Below are 21,868 nucleotides of genomic sequence, written 5' to 3' on the forward strand. Positions count from 1 at the left end.
GAAGATTTAAATTTTTATAATGTCATCACAATCATAAGCCATCTTGAAGAAAATGCATAATTCTTTATTAATTTGGTACAATAGGAATACACAATGCATTACTAACTGATAAAAAAAAAAAGACATATTTGATTTGAAGCTGACACTGATTTTTCCCTGTGTAACGGTATGTATAATAAAGTTTGTATTGAAAAGAAGAATTTATTTCTTACATCATATAATTTGGATCATTCAAAATTAGGTTTATTATGACTCCTTGCTACTGGCTACACCCAGTTATTGATGTGGCACTACAATAGCTGTGCTATATCCTTCAGCCTATTTAATATAATGAATAATTTGTTTTGTTTTTTTCTCCAAATATTAAATTCTTGCTGGCTTATAAAAAAAGTGCTTGTACACTCATTTGCTGCAGATGTTTAACATTAATTGTATTTTTCTAAGCTAATAAGGAGCTTTTTGATATTTATTTTTTTTAAACAGGAACATAATCTTAGAGTAGTGTGTTATCAAAGACAAGAGGATTGGTTATAGTATGAAAAGAATTGATTTTGAAGAGTAGTCTGGAAAATTAATTTTAGTAGTTGTAGAGGATGACTATAAAATGACGAATCAAAGCAACCAGCAATGCTGAAACAATAAGCCCACGATTTTCATAATGACAAGCAGTTATTTTTTTTTTGCTTACCAAATATCTTGAACCAACTTCCGTTTTGTTTGGGAAATTTTGTTTGTCACTTTTAACTTTGTTCTTACATTCTGGAGTCTCACTTGATATCCTCCAGACGCAGATTTCCACTTACCTTTTCATTGCCACACAAATTGCATTATTAAATTACATATAGGCCTGTGTGCCTATGCCTAGTAGTTCTACTCCTAGTGTCTGACAACATACCCCGATACTACATTCAGCTGTACCTCCAATTTTAGCTATTTCTGAAATCTGCATTTGTTGTGGGAGTGAGACAGCATCTACTCAGACAATCCAGAGAAGACTTCTGTGTTAAGAGAAAATGTAAGGCATAAAATATCTGCCTAATGATTTTTTTACAACCCTATGTACTACATACAAAATTGGGATACGAATCATACAAAGCTTGTAAAAAACTTATATTTTCTATGAATCTTCATAAGCAGGAAGAATTGAGTCTTCTCTTAGTAGGACATGAAAGGTAGTTACGTAGGACTGCAGCTTTGCTCCTGGTAGCCTCCTAAAATATTCCAAGGGAGCCAAAGCTTCTTTAAAGTGTGTGAGAAACAATATAAGTAAAATATCTAACCATGCATATTACTCTGGTTTAATTGTCCCTGTGAAAAAAAATTACCTCATAATCTTTATTAAATCATTGTTACATTAAAATAATGTTGAAATTAAGGCTTTATGTGTTTGACAAGAAGAGATATACTCCCATTATGGGAAGATAAAGATTTATAAGAGTGCAAATCTCTCAGGCCCCTGAATGTCAAGTTAAGGACTACAGATACAAAGTCTCATCTATTGCAAGTGAAGATCAGATTCAAGACCACCTGAGGAACCTGAACATGCGTACTCATGGGACTCAACCAGATGTATCCCAGGGTCCTGAAGTAATTGCCTGATGTAGTTGCCAAGACCCTCTCTGTGGTATCTGAAAAGTCATGGCAGTCAGGTGAAGTCCCCAGTGTCTGGAAAAAGGGAAATGTCCCACTCATTTTTAGAAAAGGGTGAAATGGAGAGTCCTGGGAAGTACCAACCAGTCAGCCTCACCTCCATGGCAGGTAAGATCATTTAATCATAGAATAACCAGGTTGGAAGAGACCCACCGGATCATCGAGTCCAACCATTCCTATCAAACACTAAACCATGCCCCTCAGCACCTCGTCCACCCGTGCCTTAAACACCTCCAGGGAAGGTGAATCAACCACCTCTCTGGGCAGCCTGTTCCAGTGCCCAATGACCCTTTCTGTGAAAAATTTTTTCCTAATGTCCAGCCTAACCTCCCCTGTTGGAGCTTGAGGCCATTTCCTCTTGTCCTGTCCCCTGTCACATGAAACAGATTGTACTGGAATTTATGCCAAAACAATCAGAATACAGGGAGGTGACTGGAGACAGAAAATACAGCTTCACCAAGGGTAAATCATGCCTTATTATTCTAGCGGCCTTCTATAATGGAGTGACTGCATCAGTGGACAAGGGTAGAGCTACAGATGTCATCTGTCTGGGCTTTTCTATGGCCTTTTATATGGTCCCACGCAACATTCTTGCTACTAAATTGGAGAGACACAAGTTGATATATGGACTGTTAAATGGATAAGGAATTAGCTGGATGGCCACAACCAAAGTCTTACAGTCAATGACTCAATGTTCAAATGGAAAGCGGTAGTGAGTGGTGTCCCTCAAGTGTCCATACTGGGACCAATCTATTTAATATCTTCGTAAATGACACAAGGGTATTGAATGCACCCTCATCAGGTTTGTGGCTGACACCAAGCTGACTGGTGCCATATGCTTGAGGGAAGACATGCCATTTAGAGGGGTCCTGACAGCCTTGTGAACTTACATTTAATCAAAAAGGCCAAGTTCAAGAACCTGCACTGGGGTCAAGGGTAACCCCTGGGATCAATACAGTCTGAGGGATGAAGGGATTGAAAGCAGCCCTGCTCAGAAGGACTTGGAAGTACTGGTGGCTGAAAAGCTGGACATTAGCCCACAGTGTGCACTTGCAGCACAGAAGGTCACCCGTATCGTGGGCTGCACTAATAGACGTGTGGCTAGTGGACTGAGAGACGTGATTCTCCTCTACTCTACTCTTGTGAGACCTCACCAAGGCATTCAATTCTGGAGTCCTCAGCACAGGAAGGACATGGATCTGTTGGAGCAAGTCCACAGGAGAGGCACAGAGATGATCAGAGGTCTGGAGAACCACCTATACAACGACAGGCTGAAAGAGTTGGACTTGTTTAGCTTACAGAAGGGAAGGCTGTGGGGACAACTTATAGCTGCCTTCCAGTACTTAAAAGGGCCTACAGGAAAGCTGGAGAGGGACTCTTCGTGAGGGGTAAGATGAGGGATAACAGTTTTAAGCTGAAAGAGGGTAGATTTAGATTAGACATCAGGAAGTAATTTTTGCTGTGAGAGTAGTGAGGCACTGGCACAGGTTGCCCAGAGAAGTTATGGATGCAGCATCCTTGGAGATGTTCATGGCCAGGCTGGGTGTGGCTTTGAGCAACCTGACCTGGTGAAAGTGTCCCTGCCTATGGCAGGGGGATAAGAAATGGGTAATCTTTAAGGTCCCTTCCAACTCAAACCATTCTATGATTCTATGATTCTATGATTCTAAACAGAAAGAGGGAAGATTTAGATTGGACTGAGTGACATTTGTTACAATGAGGATGTAGAGGCACTGAAAAAAGTTGCCTAGAGGATTTGTGGATGCTCCATGCCTGAAAGCACTGAAGGTCATACCGGCTAGAGCTTTGAGAAACCTGACTGAGTTAAAGATATCTCTGGCCATGGCAGGGAGGTTTCTCTATATGTTCTCTAAACTTCCATCCAACCCAAACCATTCTATGATTCTGTTATTCTGTGAAATGCTCAGGAGACATTAAGCAGGAAGCCATAGGAACCAAGAATGCATGGGAGGAATGCATTTTTTTTTTTTTTTTTAAATAGGGGTCACATCTAGCTTGCATATAGTTTATGCCTGATGAAGTTGCATACTCAAAGTGAAAAAGGAGTCTGTAATAAATCAGTATGCTGAAATAGAACAGTTGTGGAGGACTTCATTCACCTGTTACATGCACCTACCTGTGTGAGCAGGTCAAAAAGATGGGTGGTTGTGAAGGTGTGAGTAGAGATCTCAGACAGGCTACAGGGCTGTGAGGAAGCAGTGAGACTTTTGTCATATTTCCTCTCTATATTTATGGCTCAGATGGTTGTTACAAATAAGATTTTATTTTCACCTGTTATTTGCCACAGAACCTTATGCCGACTTCATGTAATTTTGGCTCCTCTTATCAGGAGGGTCTTCTCCACAGGTGTGATGCTATAATTTACTGTCATACTAAATGATTCCTAAAAAATCTGAAATTTGACTTGTAAACATCTCTGTACTTACCTCTTTGAACTATTATTTTGTTATCAATCGGTTTTGAGAATAATCAATCTTTGTGTGACCAGACTGAAAAATATGTAATACCACTTATCAATTCAGATCCTCACTGTAAATTATTGAATATCCCACAGGTAATAAGTTAACATGTATTTTTGTAGATGTCATGCCACTGAAATTTGACATACACATGATCTAAAGATTGAAAGTTTTTCAGTGCAGGTTGCTATCATTAATTTCTTAAAAATTTATTCACTTCATAAGCAATCTGAGTTGAACAGCTGGAAAGTACTCATGTTATTTTATACAGTATTCTCTGGAAATCCAGTTGGATATGAGGAAATTACGTCAGTGCAACAGGAGGCTGCAGTGCAGATCAGAACACAATTTCATTTCTTTCTTTTTTAATTTTACTTTGTTGTTTTGTTTTTCTTTTGTGGAAAAGGTAAAGTTATTTAAATTTAATCATTATTTAAAGTCATTATCCCACCCCCAACACCTCAGTTTAATTTTATTCACAAATCCCTTTAATGTCATTCACAGATCCCTAGTATCCAAAAAGTCAGACTCACTGTTTGCATCTTTAAATTTATTCTTAGTAGAGCATTATTTTTAGTATTTTTTCACAATCTTCAACAGTTTCTCCTGTCAATTTGAAAACAAGTTTTTCTGTGAGTCATTGTAATAAATTATTTCATCAAAGTTCTCTGTAAAAAATTAAAGATAGTATTAGTTCCTTAACTAAAGTTGCTATAATAATACAATATTTAATATATTATTACAATTTACAGCTTTTTTTTCCTTTTTTTTTTTTTTTCTGACAGGACCACATAGCCCTCTTCAATGCTAAGAATCATAGGACATTCCATGTAGTTAAAAAACACTGATGCCAGTTTAGCCCATTTCAAATAAAATCCAGTCCTTAACTCTGAAGAAAGAAAAAAAAAAGGAAGGAAAAGAAATAGGAAACAAGATTAAACACAGTTAATTAAATTTGTTTTTAACATGAGCTTTCTGTTCATACAATTTGGGAATAACAGAAGAGTAGAATCATTTAAACTGCAAATCTGTTAACATAAGCGTGTAATTTGTAGCTGCATAGTTTAATATGAATCTTCAAAAGGCCAAAAATCTTTTTTTTAACAAAACAAAGGAAAACAAAGAAATGAAACCAAGCAGCTTCTGAAGAACTACATAAATAAATTGTCATTAAGGGTTAATAATAAAAACTGTAATTATCAGAATTCTTTAATTTTCACTTGCAGGAGTGAAAATGTTGTCACTTTTTTCCAATATTTCTTCTTGTCTTTATAACCCTGTGTAAGTTTTTGCATATTCAAACCCTGAATGAAACTTGTTAGTTTTCAGAAACAGAAAGGTCTATCAAATCAAAGCTTTAAGCTTTGGCTCAACAGGACTTTTGCATAGAGCTGCAGCTAATTATTTGATCAACCACCTGGATGAAACTTTGGAACATTTCAATCTGTCAGCTATTCACATGTGTATTTATCTTATCCGTGTAAGTTTTTATGTGCTCAAATGGATCATGGGTTTTCCAAATCCTCCTTTAAGTCAGTGGAAGGACTTGCACTGAAACTGGCAGGTTTTGATCCATGGCATTTATCCTAGTTCCTTCTAAATGAAAAATATGAGTCCCATTGAATTAAGTGGACCTGTGAGCTAGTCATGGATAGGAAAGTGATAGGAGAACATCTCTTAGTGAATGAAAAAATAAATCTCTTTTTTCTGCACATGTAGCAAATATAAAGTAGACGAGCTTTACATCTTATCAAATGCATTTAATTTTTCAGAGGGCTACTAAGGCAAAAATATGTCCTAGGTTAGACCAGTGACTCTGTCAGAGAAAGGGAAAGATGGAAGGAATAAAGGTATGGGAGAAAGAAAAGACAATTATTTTTCCTTTTGTCTTTGTTTTTACTGGTCTTCTCCAAAATCTGTAAAAAATACTGACAATTTTTCCATTAATCACAGATCTGGCATCTTCCAACAGATGTAGCTGCTCTGTTTTCTTTTCAGAGTTTTCCTGGAAAGCTGATTAGTGGCTGACAATACCACTACCACGTAGGATCCTGGTCCTATAAAGCGCTATGTGTTCTTCACCATGAAATGAAATAGCTAGAACTGAGCACACCTGGTTGAAATCCTGTATCCCCTGTGCAAATTATAATAAATATTGTCAAAATTAAGTAATGTTATCAGGTTATTGAATGCTTAATACATAATCTGTCAACATTTCTCAGAGGAGGAGAAAAGCAATTCTATTCCATGTGTGTACAGTAACCAGACCTTGCTTATTTCACTAGGCCAATCAATAGTTTGTTAATTCATGTCCAGTGGAGAAACACTAGAAAAGAAACACAAAAATACTTCTTTTTCGTTCTCATTCTGTAAAGAGTAGCATGCTGATCAAAGCGAGGACTGATGTGTATTCACAGGATGTCAGTTACTACATTCTAACTGGTATAGGCTTATCACTTCATCTTGATCCGTATTTCATGTGAAAAAGCTGGTGCAGGAGCCTAGGTCTAGTACATAATTTCAGAAATGTGAAACCCGCGTCGAGATAGTACTTCCTGCATGCTCAAAGAACAACTCTGAGGGTGGAGGGCTAAAATAAGACGATTAGTGGCTTAGGAGGCATCTTCCTCAGTGGATCCTCTTTTTATATCACCAACTCCTAGAGTGTATTACACCTCATCCAACTTAATGCAGTTCACCACTTATATAATTCATCACTTATAAGATACATAAAAGTTTGATGCTGCAATGTTCAGCGTTGTCCTGACTAAGGATACATTCAAATAAATCTCGCAGTGGTTTATGGAGGCATTATTTCTCTTTGCTGCTTGCTTTATCCATCTGACAGAAAGTACTCCTTTTCTTTCTTTAATTGCCCGCACCACTAAAGACACCATGGAAAGGTATGTGTGCCTGTGTATAGATTTCCCACTTGGCAGTTTAGACTTCACCTGGACACTTCATATTTTGCACTGGAATGGGACATAACATCTTCTCTTTTTCTTATCATATTTTGAGAAAACAAATCCCGGCAAAATCATACAGAGGGGCAGCTGGGAGGGGCAATGTCTGAACACTCACAGAGAGATTTGACAGCCACTAGTTGTCAAATGTCTTATCCCTTCTGCTGAGGTAGTCCTCAGTATGAATGTAGCAAAAGGACTTTGAAAAATATACAGCTGGTAAAATCTTCACCCTTACTCAGAAGGCCGTTTACAAAGCATGTCTGTAATTTTCATGCTGCCTTAGTTGTTTGGGGAGTTCAGCACACATATTTCATTTCGAGCACACTAGGGGTTCCTCTGGCCTTTGTAATGGGTTCTGGCTGAGACTGAAGGTGTGAGCAAGGCAAGCACAGTCCCATCTGAAGAGGTAACTGAGTTACTGTGTATGCCCAAGAGACAAATATGGCTTTAGGAGAATGAGAGAGTCTAGAGACTGGACTGAAGTGCTGAAGTGTAGTTAGCACTTTGAATGAATTCTTTCCCTCAGGACCCACAACTAAGACTTTGTGTGCTATTGTCACCCACTGGAGCCACTGGGATAGGGTCTGTGCTGGGAACTTTCTGCCAAAGCCAAGGATTTAAATGAAAAGTTCAGAAGAAGAATAACTAGGCTAATAGGAGACAGGATGGTTGAATGGGTAACCAAATATGCCCTTACCTCATATTTTTTTTTTTAATTTCCTATTACAAGATATATTTCTGTTGCTGAAATTCTACCTGGGAATTCGTACTCCACAGTAAATACAGTAATTTTGCCCTATTTATTTTACAGGTGTTACTCTTTGGCATTTTTACTTTACAGTAGATGCATTTGTAATAACTGTGGAGAACGTGTATCTGTGTCTCTCTCTTTTAAAATAGCACTATTTCCATGTAAATCTACACTTACACAGGTATCTTTTATTATTTTTTTTGCATCTATCTCTGTTATATTTTGAAGAAGTGTAGCTTGGTTTTCAGATGGGTTTTTCCAAATTGGCTCATCTCTAATTTTTTTTTTAAGTTTCCTCTCTGACAGTAGTTCTCTCTCCCCTTCCCCTCTCCAGGGATAAATCAAGCTTCTTAACATTTGAAAATATAATGGAAAATACTGGAAAACCTAGAGGTGTTTAGAAAACTTGATTGTTCAGAGTTGTTGCAGAATATGTTAGCTAATTAAATGCTTTGATTTTGACAGTACGCGCTCCCCTGCTGATGCACTATGCCCACGAGCAATTCCTGAGTAAAGACTATGGGGCAACAAATCAAGACCTGTATGCTACAGTGAATTTTTTCTGGGTGAGTGCCTGTCCCTGTGTGAAGACCCAATGGAGTCAGTATGACTCTGAGCCCAGTTCAAAGCCTGCCCACACAGGGCTTACTGCAAGGCTGTGGCACTGATGAGATACAGAGTGAAAGCTACAGTAAGGACCAGGCACCTTCACAGACCCCTTGTTTAGATGACTGTTTACATGTATCTCAAAATTACCTAAACCAAATTTGTTTCACTTTTCATAAAGCTACCTCTTCTCTGCAGCTAAGTCTCATTTGTGCTTTGGATAGTCTCTTAAAACAGGTTTCACTGTGTAAATTTGTGTGCATGTACATAACCTGTCTTCAGCTCTCACAATAAGCAGGTATCTTCTGCGTAGAGAGGCAATGCTTGCAAAAAGGATATTCAGTTTTGCAAAGACAGCAGCAGACAATGTCCTTGTACCTCACTTTTTGATAGAAGGGTATAGCTATATAAGCTGAGAGCCACATGAGATACCAGATGAAACCTGCTGTCTCTGTTGTTTGAAATGCAGCTCTCATTCTTTCTCCTTTAATCACTTAGAATATTATTTTTAACCCCCAAGAAGGGATATCTTGAAAGTCTATGTTTGGTTTGTATCTATTTTTTCACATATTCTTTGGCAGCTGATGGCTTGGTTTCATCATTTGTAGAACTAAAACTTCATTGTAATGTTTTGTTGTTTTTTGTCTTTACATTATGACGTGTAGAAGGATAGCTTTCACCTGCTTTTTTTTCAAAAAAGAAAAAAAGAGATACTGTCTCTTTAATGAAAGAAAAGTGTCAATATAATGTATTACCAAATGCAAATGCAGTAAGGAATAACATAGCTCTGGTTATGTTATATGACATTTGGCTTAGCAGTTTTAACATATTGCACAAAATCTGGATTTTCCCTATTGCAGAAAAGACGATAAAAGACATGGGAAATTTCTCTCTTTTATGTGATCATAAAATAAATATTATTCTATTTTTTTCTTTTTCTTCTCTTCAGTCATTTCCAGAAATATTTTAGTATTACTTCTTTGTTAAGCCAGCTGTTTATCATGTATGTATTAGGCATACAGTACAAGGAGAAATGGAACAAGATGGCAGTAATAGCAGTGGCAAGATGCAAATTTATTCTGGCAAAAAAGTAATATGTGCACAATATCAAGCATGCTTAAATTTGTGCCAGGAAACTATTACGAATGAGGAATGGATGAAATGGAATTTTTGCATCATACATGATTACGTGTTGCTTAACTTCACAGAATAGTCTTTGTCTACTCCTGATGACCCAGGTGCCAACAAGAGAAGCTGCACACCACACTGCTGGAGTGAAAATGGCAACAGATACCTCAGCAGTAGTCACCTCTACAACATGACTCTTTGTTTAAAAAATTAAATAAATTGACCTCAAAAAGATGACAGAGAAAATTCACAGACCATTGAACTGCAGGCACTGACTCCAGGTGGAAGGAGAGAGAGGAATTTGTTACAGCTTGTACTTACATAATGATTGAAAGCCTGTAATTGTTTTCTGCTTCATTTTTGCTCAAGTTTAATTTGGCTACTTTGTGCATATGATGATGTCGTCACTGTTTTTTCTTACGTCTCTCTTATATTGTGTGACAGGTGACTGAGTGTAGCCAAGCACTGGGGAAGTCATATTTTTCATTGACACCACTTGAAAACAATTTTATAGAAAAATAAAGTATGAAGGATGAAGAAGAGCAGGAGAGAAGAAAGAAAAAGCCTTAAAGATAGCTCTCTACATTAATTCACCATGTGGCAAAACTGAAATAATAACTCTTCTTCATGTGCCAATTCAATTCAGATGAACCAGACTTGCTACTGTGTTGGTACAGTGTAAAAATAGATGACAGTGAGTAATGGCGTGAACAAAAAACTATGAGAAACATCACAGAAATGGAGTTTGGATGGCCTTTGCACAGCAGAGGTAGATAAAGGTTATAACAAACTGTTTACTGACCATGCACACTTACTAGAATTAAGAGGTCAGTTGAACAAGAGCTCACCTAGTAAGAGCTTTCTCAGTAGCGTGACTCATCAGCTGTTGTACAGTACCAGAGCACTGCCCAGTTATTGCTCCATCACTTTTCAGTAATATCTCTGTCCTTTCAAAAGTCTACATTCTACCATTAGTTAAGGCTTTTTCATTTGCATTTCTACATTTTTCCCCACTTTTTGCATCAATTCAATAAAATTAATACATATGTCTCTAAAATAAAGTAAAATAAATAAAAATACCTTGTTTTATTGAACAAAATATAGCATGTGCAAGGAAGGGAAGGGAAGAATTATAGAAACAAATCACTACTGAAGAATTTTGCATTAGCTGGTGCTTTTTCTGGTTGTCATATTTGCACAGATCATTTTAGGCTTCTCGGTTCAGGTCATTGTAAAACATTATCAAAACATATACTCCTGCAAAACATTTGAGCTTTCACATCTTAACATGTGCATCTTGAACCACTTAAGTAGTATGGTTATCTTCTTTTTGTTTTTCTTCAGAATTTAGTAGACCATGAAGTGTATAAGAAAACGCATAATGCACCAGTGATTAAATGTTCTGACAACACTAATATTTATCAAGGGTTATTTCATAGCTAAAAAGTAAGCAAATTTATTTTATTTCCTAGGAGAACATTTCCTATAGTTTTCCTTCATCTCCCAGCTACACAGCAAACATCTCTAAAGTGCACTTCCCAAGTGTAGTTAGAGAATAGGAAGGAATGTAAAGTTTTTAAAAACAGCCCTTATTAACTTTTCCTTCCATTGATTCTACTGTAAACTCTATAAAGCCTTTTTAAAAAGCAAATTCTCATACACTCAGCAGGTGAAATGTTCCCACAAAAATAAAAGTAAACAAATTAAAAACCACCCCAAACAATGAAAAATCAGCAATCAAATTACAATCTTTTCTCTTAACTACTCATATCCTAGTATATCTTCACTGTTTTTATTGCACATTTATGAAAATGGTTGTCCTATATATTTAAAATAAAACAGTTTATCTGTGCTAACACATTCTTGTGCACCCTTAATAACTAGAGTAACTTTCAACAACATGTAGATATTAGAAAAACAATGGAATCAAAACCAAAAAGATACTTTGTATTATAGATGCTCAAAGGCTTCTAGTGTAATTTTGTTGAGACAAAGACTTGGATTTTGGAAGCTCTTTGCTCCCAGTCCTTATGGAAAGCTGCTGGTTATGTGACAGCAGGAGAACTCAAAACGTAATTCACAATGAATGCCAATCCTTCACCTCCAATATGAAGGCTTCCCAACTACTCAACATGCTGAGCATAACTGGTTTTACATAGGATATCTAAAAAAAGGCTGCTCCTGTTCAACTGACCAGTGAGAAAGGACTGGACTTCTTCAAAACAGGTATTGGAGCAACAGTTTGTTATATATTTCTTTACATTTTTTAACTGTCCGATCCCACCTTATAAGGAGAGCACTTGTTTGTTCAGCTAAAAGGAACTCCCTTCGTGCACCTTTGGGGTTTGCTCAGTCAACTGGTTTGTGCAACAGTGGCAGAGGCACACTGGAACTGTGTACCCATTCATTGTGATTACACAGACAGAAGCAAATGTACGTTATCTGAAATGGGAGGTGGGAGGGGAAAGGAGATGAATGGATCCCATGGATAAGAAGACAGTCAGGTTTGTTTGGGGTTTTTGTGGTTGCTTTTTTTTCCATTTTTTCTTTTTTTGTTAAATTTTGTTTTGTTGTTCTTTTTTGCAGGTGTTTTTTTTGTGGGTTTTTTGTTATTTTTTTGTTCTTTTTTTGTTGGGTTTTTTTTTGGTTTTTTTTTTTTCTATGTCATGGAATCATAGCAGTCATTCCTCTAATAGAAACTGACAGGACATAAAAGACAGAACTATCAGATGAACACACACAATGACTAGAAATATATCGACAGAGAAAAGACTTAATTTAGCTTTGAGAAACTGTCCCAAAAATAAAATCCTGTATTAACAAGTGCAAAAAACAAACAAAAAAGAAACTCCAAACATTAAAACACAGTGTATAAAATGGTGTGAGAAATTTAAGTCACCATACAGCCTTTTAGTCAATAAAAAGCTGTGTTCATGTGTCCTTGTTGTTTGGGTAGTGGCCCATTCATTTTTATTTTACCCAAAAGGTCATTCAAGAAGAGATCTGAGGGTAAAGCTCTCAGTCCTTGCTGTTTCTGACTGTGGTAATTCGGGCCTGATGTGTTTCTATCATATAAGATGAATCCTTTTGTTTTATTCCTCATTGGTTGAATTATCTTCCAAAGTTGTTATGCCTCCAAAGCCCAGTCCTGTTGAGTTCTGTGCTGCTGAGACTGTAAGTACTGTATGTAAGAGAATTAATACAAGAACACACAGTTTAAGTCTGCTGTTACACAGTCTTGATGCTGATGAAACTGTGAGAGATGTCCTGTGACACATTGTTGAGCCACTTGTTTTTATAGTCCCTTTGGATTGATGATCTGATAATAGTCCCCATCTGACATCACAGCATTCTGGTTCTGCATTGGTTGGATAGTTTTCATAGAGCCCTGTAAAGTAAATACAAGGAAAAACAAACGTCAGGCAGGAAGACTGGCAAAAGTTGGTAGGTCAAAGGAACAGTTGACAGCTTAGTCTAAGCTATCAAATCCACATTGTTGGAGTAGCTTGAGGCCCTCAAAACACTTGTATTTTGTATAATTGGAGTCATTGAAGGGATATGTGCATTTAACAAGAAGCAACATCAAATATCATTCAACAGAAGTGTGACACTGATCATGGTTGTGTAAAGAAATGGTGTTAAAAAGTAATTACTGATAGAATGATAAGGATAATTGAATTCTTCCTTTTTATGAATTAACAACTAACAATGAAGTAACAATTAATAAAACTGGATATTTCTGCAAAATTTGAAAGCATCTTGAAATTCTTCCTTGGTCTGCGAGTGCATACCAGTAATATCACCGTCTATGAAAAGATAGGCATTAAATAACAAATAATTTGTATATTAACAATACTGACGATATTGACTGTCAAACCAATACAGATCCAACATCTTCACAGGAGTATCCTCCAAACAGAGCTGTTCAGAGTTGACTTCTTTACCCTACCTCAGATGGGTTCTTCTGGTTGGGATGTTCTCTTTGGCACATCCCAGAGGAAAGAACTCTCTTTTTGTGCCATGTGATAGTTGTATTCCTGACTATACATATCTAGGTTATTTCTGCCTTTAAAACTTTACCGAGTTACTTAGTCTAGTCTAATTATGAATTTTTTAATAGTTAGAGGAATTCTGCCTTTTCCAAAAGACACAAATGCCTTTTTGGAAATTGTCAGTATTGTCTACACTACTATACAGGAGATTAACATAACATGTTCTGCTTACTTTTCACATATCTTCCTTACCGATAAAATAAAATAATCTAATTTAGCCTATTTAACTAATGGTCAAATGCAAGAATGTCTAACAACTGACAAACAGCTCTTCTCGATTTGAACTGATTTTGGAATAATTTTGCAGTACATAATTACTCTTTGGTAGTGTGAGGTTTTACTAGAAAAAAACCTATCTGTTGAAATATTAGGATAAAGATTTTCAAATCAACTATATTATTTCTATAATTTGTAAATTAACTTTGTTCCTTGGAACAAGAATTAAGTTTTGTTTAAATTATCACAGTAATGATATTACTTTCAAAAAGCAATGCTTGCAAGTACGGACATAATATCTATAAGTTCAGGCAATAGACTGCCTGTATTTTGTGAATAACCCATACAGAAAAGCATCACACATTAAAATGAGGTAATACTGAACTCTTTCATTCCAACTTCCATGATATTGATATGCAGCTAAATAGAAGTGCATTAAGTATGCTCAGCACCTTAAAATTCAGATTAAACCTAGACTGGCACTCCTTTGCATAGCTGTCATAACAGTCTAATACATCTAAGTAAAGTCAAATCTATTTTTCGATTCAAACAAGTTTTTAAAGATACATGAATGAGAACAGCTTGTTTGATTTTCTGGATTTACTCTTCAAGAAATCAGGCAATTTTTGCACCAATACAGACAGATACTTAAGGTAGCGTACTAATGCTTCAAAATGATTTAGTGTCTCTCCATGTTTTTAAGAAATTTTGTTGCATTTTGGAACTCATGGACAGTGGTTATTGCAAGTATAATAAAGCAGTATTATTGCAAGTATAATAAAGCAGTATTATTGCAAGTATAATAAAGCAATATTATTGCTTACATGGTATTATCTGACACTCATTGTTTGGTGTTTGTATGCTTAAGTGTGTTTTTAAACATGGTAAGGCACAGGAAGTGCCTCCTAAAACAGGTAATTGTGTGATCTGTTCTGTGACTGCAGTAGCTCAGACTGTTAGTGGTAATAGAAGAGACACAGAGTACAGTTAATGTTTTCATTCCACTGAGGCTTTTGCTATTCAAACTGTATTTCCTGCCTTTCTTGTTATAGGAAAATTCAGACTTCCTTTGGAATCAAAGCCTATGTGTACAAGTTGGCAATCAAAAGATATTTAAATAGTTCATATAGCTTACTGAATTATAAATAAATTGAAAGTGTCTCCACATTGAAAGCTGTATTGAACTTGTTCCTTAATGCAAAATTACATTTCCTTTTTATTTCAATTCAACAATCGAATTTAGGTTTTGAATTTAGAGTAACTTATTTAGTAATCAGTTAACCAATGAACCACTATTCATGACAGTTGCAGGATATTTAGATAAATTCAGCCAGAGAAATTACTTTGCATTGAAGTAACTAAACTTCACAATCCTGTGTCACTACACACTTACTTGTAGCCATGAGTATCAGCTTTGGTGCTTAGCATCTAATCAGTCTACTCATACCCACGACTTACGAGAAACCCTGGAAGGCTGGCTACATCAACCTTGGAAAACTAAAGAGAAAAATATCTATTTTGTTCTTTTAGGAAAATATTTGATATAGACATAGTCTGTGAATAAAAAAAAAAAACAAACCCTCTGTATCACAAGGCTTCTCTCTTCTTTTTCTGTCTTTACAGGTCAGTTTGTAGACATCATTCCTCTGTATAACTTTGATGTTCAGTAATTATATTTCTGAGGCTAATTTACCAGTTCTTACTGGCTTGAAACTTACTTTGCTTTTCACTTTTTACTTAAAATCCTCAGCTCTGGTTCGCCATTTCCAAAGTTTTCCAAGCACTCACCTATAGCTCACCAGAAGACATCTTAGTTCATATAGAGGTACTTGGACCTTGATCTTAATGAAGGATCCAGACTTTGCCAGGATACTCTTTGGTATCAAACCATTCTCCAAAAAGATATGCTATCGCTAATGAAAGACATGTAAAAGCTACCTCTTTGATTTGTAACTGGGTATTTTTTTCACCCGCAGATAATATTTGATGATCAGCACAGCAGTTATATCTGTCGGGATTGTGTGTTACTAATGCTGATGAAAGAATTAAGACTACTCATTTGACTGAGATTATGTTAATTGAGACATGACTGTAGATAAATCCTGTGTATCCTGCTCAGCCGAATCATACTGAAAGAAAAAGGAGTGACAGCATGAGCATTGAATTTACTTTGTGCAGAAACAGCTTTTGGGAAAAACCGCAAAATGCACGTGTGTTCTTATACAAGCATTAAAATCACAAAGACAGTCTATGGATACAGATCATCAGCTAATTCAGAGAATGCTGTGGTTTCTGCTTGTGCACTTGCATTTCTTTTGCACAGGGACCAGCATGAAAAAGAGGTAGTTGCATTTCCACATCTTACCCCAACACAATCAGGCTATGTCATGCCCATAGCTCTATCTGTACCTGTAGCAGCTGGTCTGACTTGTCCCACTTCTTGGTTTCTTTGCTACAGAAAGAGCTATGGAGCCATAGTATTTCACATTTTCCAGTCACCATCAAAGGAATATGTCTGTTTGACATATTTGTTGTTGCTGTTGGACAAGTATTTTGGAAGGCCACAGAAATAAAACAGAGATAAATTATGTTTTTTCAGAATGTTCTTTCTGTATGACTCTAAATTGTGGTCCTTTTTAACAAAGATTTCTAATAATGTTGAGAGGCATACCAAGCTTCTTGCACTTGAAGCAAAGACCGTGAACTAGAAGAAGAAACCAGAGAAGTGAATATATACACCAGAAGTTTCAAATGCTCCATTTTATTGTGAAGCCCAAAATAAATAAAGTCTGCCAAGAATAATCCATCCAGCAGTGACATCCTTGTGCCAGTGAATGCCAACGATCTGCATGGCATTTCTCTTTCTGAGGAATTATTTTTGAGTTTTAAATATTATCATTTTACAACTACAGAAGGCAAGAGAACACATTAAACATTATGACTAGATTTCACTGCTTGCTTACATGTGATCTGGAAGCCAGCTCTCTTTGATCTTATCCAGATGGTCCTCTCAGTTTCTAAGTTGCTGTGTCTGTGACACATCATGATGCTTCTGTTTAGAGATGCATTTTATACTCTTCATATTTTAAAAAGTAATAAAATTAAAGATAGAAGAGGGCTTAAAGATAAAGAAATTATTCTTTAGTCAAACAGATTATTTTTAAACTGGTGAATAAGGCTCTTACACTTTTTTTGAAAAGACTGAATTCCATTTCAGACTCCATTTCAACTGTTGGATGAAACATGGATTGCTGCGTTTTAATTTTGTTCTCATCACTATTGCTGAGTATTTCATAGAATCATAGTATGGTTTGGGTTGGGAGGGACCTTAAAGATAATCCACCACCTCTGCCATGGACAGAGACACCTCCCACTAGATCAGGCTGCTCAAGGCCCCATCCAACCTGGCCTTGAACACTTCCAGGGATGAGACATCCACAACTACCCTGTTCCAGTGTCTCATCATCCTCATCGTGAAGAATTGCTTCCTAATATCTACTCTAAATCTTCCTCCCTCCAATTTAAACCCATTCCCCCTCTTCCTATCACTACATGCCCTTGTAAAAAGTCCCTCCCCAGCTTTCTTGCAAGCCCCCTTCATACACTCGAAGGTCATAAGGTTTCCCTGCAGCCTTCTCTTCTCCAGGCTGAACAACCCCAACTCTCTCAGCCTGTTCTCATAGCAGAGGTCCTCCAGCCCCCCTGATCATCTTCATGGCCCTTCTCTGGACCCATTCCAATTGTGTAGGGGATTCCAGAACTGGACACAATACTCCAGGTGTGGTCTCACAAGAGTGCAGTGGAGGGTCAGAATCACCTCCCTCAACCTGCTGGCAATGCTTTTTTTGATGCAGCCCAGAATACGGTTGGCCTTCAGGGTTGCAAGTGTGCATTGCTGGCTCATGTCAAGCTTCTCATCAATCACCCCCAAGTCTTTCTCCACAGGGCTGGTCCTAATCACATTGTCTCCTATCTTCTATTGAAACCATGGATTGCCATCACCCAGGTGAAGGACCTTGCACTTTATCTTGTTGAATCTCATGAGGTTCATACAGGACCACTTCTCCAGCTTGTCCAGGTCCCTCTAGATGACATTTCATCCTTCTGTGATGGCTGTACCACTCAGCTTGGTGTCACCTGCAAATTTGCTGAAGGTGCACTCCATCTCACTGTCCACATCATTGATGAAGATACTAAATAGCACTGGTCCCAATACAGACCCTTGAGGGACATCACTTGTCATGGATCTCTATCTGAATATCATGCCATTGACCACTAATCTCTGAATGTGACCCTCCAACCAATTCCCTATCCACCAAATAGTCCACCCATCAATTCGATATCTCTCCAATTTAGAAAAAAAAGATGCTGTGTCAAAGGCTTCACAGAAGTCCAGATAGATTACATCCATTGCTTTTCCAAATTTTCCCTTGGATGATTTTCCTGTGTGTATGCATCTACATTTGAGATAAATTCAGTGTGTTTCTTCACCATGCATGGATTTGTTTTTTCCTCTAAAATATGTACAGGACCTGTAAAACTGCCTGAGCTGCTGAAATCAAAAAAGGGAACAAACAGGTGATTCTCAAGGCTATACAATGAAACTTTTTAGCTTTGCTAAGTTGAGATACAGGGCAAAGGTGAGATAACTTGCTTCTAGTAAACATTTGGCTTTCCCCAGTCCTCCTTTAGTTTTGCTTCTATCGTGTAAAATTTTTGATCAAAATAATTTACTACTTTGATATGATAGGAAAGGTTTATACATATCTAAGTATTGTGTTGCCATGGAAAGTTCAGGGATATCAACAGGTTAATTGCCTGGGTTGTTTGTACAGGAGATGAATGTTTGCAGCTAACAAACCTATTCTAGCATGAGACCTCATTCATGGGAAAGCCCCAATATTCAGCACTAGAAAAACACTTGGTCTCAAAAAGACGAGCTATTTACTTGACAAGTTTGTACTGCAAAACCATGTAGAATTTTTCTTGTAAGCAGATCCATAGCTGGTAATGATTTAAACCATGCTTGTCAAATGTAAATGGGATTTGTCCTGCTCTCTATGTTAGCTTAATATTTTGATATTTTAGGACCTACTAAGAGATGGAGGCAGGAGGAAAATGACACATTAATAAGAGTTATTTTTACAGGAAGAATTTGAATCAAATATATATATATTAGAGTTTGCCAAGAACAACATAAAGTGGCTTGAATTTAGAGATCTTCTCTTCTGGAATTGTTCTACAAAGAAAAGATAGAATGTCATGCATCCTATATTTCACATTTTCTCAAGGAAATTGCTTTTCAAATTGCATTGCAATCAGGGCATCTGTTTTGATACAGACACTTTATAGCTAAGCCTGCTGGTGAAGCCTAAAAACACATCTGCCCCTTGAGAAGATGCTGCAGTTAAAAGAACTGTTCCCAATACCTTCACTGAGCTTTGTTAACCAACAAACCCTTTCTACAGACTGGTGAAAACTCTGCAATAATTCTCACTACATCCTTAGGACCTTTAGTGTGTGCTATAAGGCATGACTGATAGTTTCCTTTCTGGTGAATATTATTCTTTACTCTAAGGGAGGGAGTTTCTGGGTAAGTGTTACTTTGCATGGATCATAAGCATATGTTAGTGGTATTTGCCAAAAATTGATGTAAAGGAGAATATACACACCATGCATTCCAAGCAATGGAGATGTTACTTGGAACACATGAAATTAGGAACCAATTAATATGAACCAAATGGAAAGCTACAAGTGATTCAAAGCACCCAAGTCACCTGTCCTCTCACCTCTAATCTTCCTTTACTTTCTCCTTCAGACTGAAAAGTACTGAAAAGAAGTCTGTTCTGCATGAGAGAGCAGACAAATTTGATTCTCTTCTTGGTGGCAGTAGATTGTTTCTGATGACATTGCTTTTAGAGGGTGCCATGTTGGTTTTGGAAGAAGCTAATGTAACACATCTCTGTCTTATTGCTGCTCACTACATTTTTTTCTTTTCCTTCACAGGGGAACTCAAGAGCTCCTTTAGATTCCATGACATCTGTTGTACAATATATCCTGCCTGATATTTGTGGCGAGATGATGGCCCTCTTAAGTGACAAGGCACAAAGAAACCATAAGTCTTGGTCAATACAAAGAAAGCCATTAGCAACACAGGTAGCCCTAATTCTGCACTTTAAAGTGGTCGAGACATGGCACACAGGTAGCAGTTCTGGGAATGTTCTCTCAGCAGTCAGAATAGGTTTTGTCTGCATTAACAAGTAGGATTCTGTTAGACCAAGAGTGCATTAGTGGTTGGGACATGCTAGATAACGGTCCTGTAGCACATCTCCTCCTTTAGTTAGTCCAAAGGAACCCAGTTTGTATTCTCCAAGAACTCTCCTCAACGTAAATCAAACAGCAAGGAGAATGAACAGGTATGCCTCAAAAGTACACCCCAGAACGAGATTGCTAATGAGCATGCAACTGTAGTGTTAGTGTTAATAGCATATAATGGCTGCTTAGGGAAGGTACACGTGTACAGAGGAGAAGTAATCTCTTTTCCACTTTCTTTGGATGTCTCTGCTGCTCATTTGGTGAAAACAGAGCACTCATGTTTTCTGGGTTTAGTAAACTGAAAACCTGAATGGATACTTTTGGCTGTGAAGAAAGCATTAATGGATTCTGCATTCTTTCTCTGTCTCTGCTGGGAGAGGGCAGCAAGCCAAACAGAAGCAGTTCATGGGCTGGACCAGTCCCCAGGCCAGCTGCTGGACTGTATTACTTTGGAAGGCATTGGAAAAGCAAGAACTGTGAAGTATTACCAGTCTATCCCCAGAGCTCTGCACACAGTCATACATCTTTCATCTCCTTTCACACTCAAATCACATATGGAAGAAATCTTCCACATCTTCCATTCAGACCAGGGGGAAAATGGAAAAGATGAATACATCCATGAAAGAGAACAGCCCCACTGGTATGCACGCTGTTTTCACAAGTCACAAGCAAAAATCTTGACCTGGAATTTTGCATGGGACTCCTTCATTGTAATCTGCCATGTTTGTGCATATGTATGCCTAAAAACTATTATTTTCTTAATAAGATTCTCTTTTGCATAGGCAATTATACACATCTGAGCTGCAGAAAGAAACATTAGATGAAACCACTGGAAACTTTAATCATACGGATATAAACTGCAAAGGTCTAAACCAAAAGCAACCATTCAATTTTAATAACTATGAAAAACAGTATCTTCCTGAACAGCATTTGATGGAAAGACTGACTAATTTCCTCCCATTTCCTAGAAGAAAGAGGGAAGAGGGGAACACAAACTTCTTTCAAGCTAATCACATTTCCATAATCAGAAACACACAATGATTCTGATTGTTTTGATTAATTTCCTAAGTACTTTATTTTGCACTGCAGTTTTCTCACAGTCTTACTTGTAGAATTTCAGCAATATGCAAATACTGTAGCACCCCTTCTCCCTTGCCCACTATTTGCTTTCATTGGAGATAAGCAAGGAAGGCATTCTCAGCCTAGAATACTTCTTATTCATTATACTAGTCTTTTAGGAATTTCTACGAAGTCATTATTGAATCATAGCATAAGCAAAATTTTTTTTAAAAAAATTATCCTATCAAAAGACTGCAAGAAAGCAAGTACACTACCACTGGGCATGATTCTTAGCCACATTCAGCTTGGAGAAGAGAAGGCTCTGAGGAGACTTTATAGCAACCTTCCAATACCTGAAGGGGCTACAAGAAAGCTGGGGAGGGACTGTTTACAAAAACTTGTAGTGATAGGATGAGGGGCAATGGCTATAAACCGGAGAGGAGAAGATATAGACTAGACATAAGGAAGAATTTCATTATGAGGTTGTGAGGCACTTGAACAGGTTGCCCAACACTGGCACAGGATGCCCAGGGAAGTTGTGGCTGCCCTGTCCCTGGAGGTGTTCAAGGATGGGTTGGATGGGGCCTTGGGCAGCCTGATCTAGTGGGAGGTGTCCCTGCCCATGGCAAGGGGGTTTGGAGCTGA

The 21,868-nt window shown here is 37.4% G+C and overlaps 1 protein-coding gene across 1 annotated transcript in view; it reads right to left on the reverse strand.

The window, feature by feature from the left end:
* Nucleotides 1–10,645: 10,645 nt before the first annotated feature.
* NALF1 (NALCN channel auxiliary factor 1) overlaps nt 10,646–21,868 on the reverse strand; it is a 485,200-nt gene continuing 473,977 nt past the window's right edge. Inside the window, exon 3 of the mRNA XM_069879423.1 lies at nt 10,646–12,969. Coding sequence (XP_069735524.1) covers nt 12,674–12,969 — 296 coding nt within the window. The 3' untranslated portion in view covers nt 10,646–12,673. The remainder of the gene's footprint in view (nt 12,970–21,868) is intronic.

Source organism: Phaenicophaeus curvirostris, chromosome 1 (assembly GCF_032191515.1).
Source record: "Phaenicophaeus curvirostris isolate KB17595 chromosome 1, BPBGC_Pcur_1.0, whole genome shotgun sequence".
NCBI lineage: Eukaryota > Metazoa > Chordata > Aves > Cuculiformes > Cuculidae > Phaenicophaeus > Phaenicophaeus curvirostris.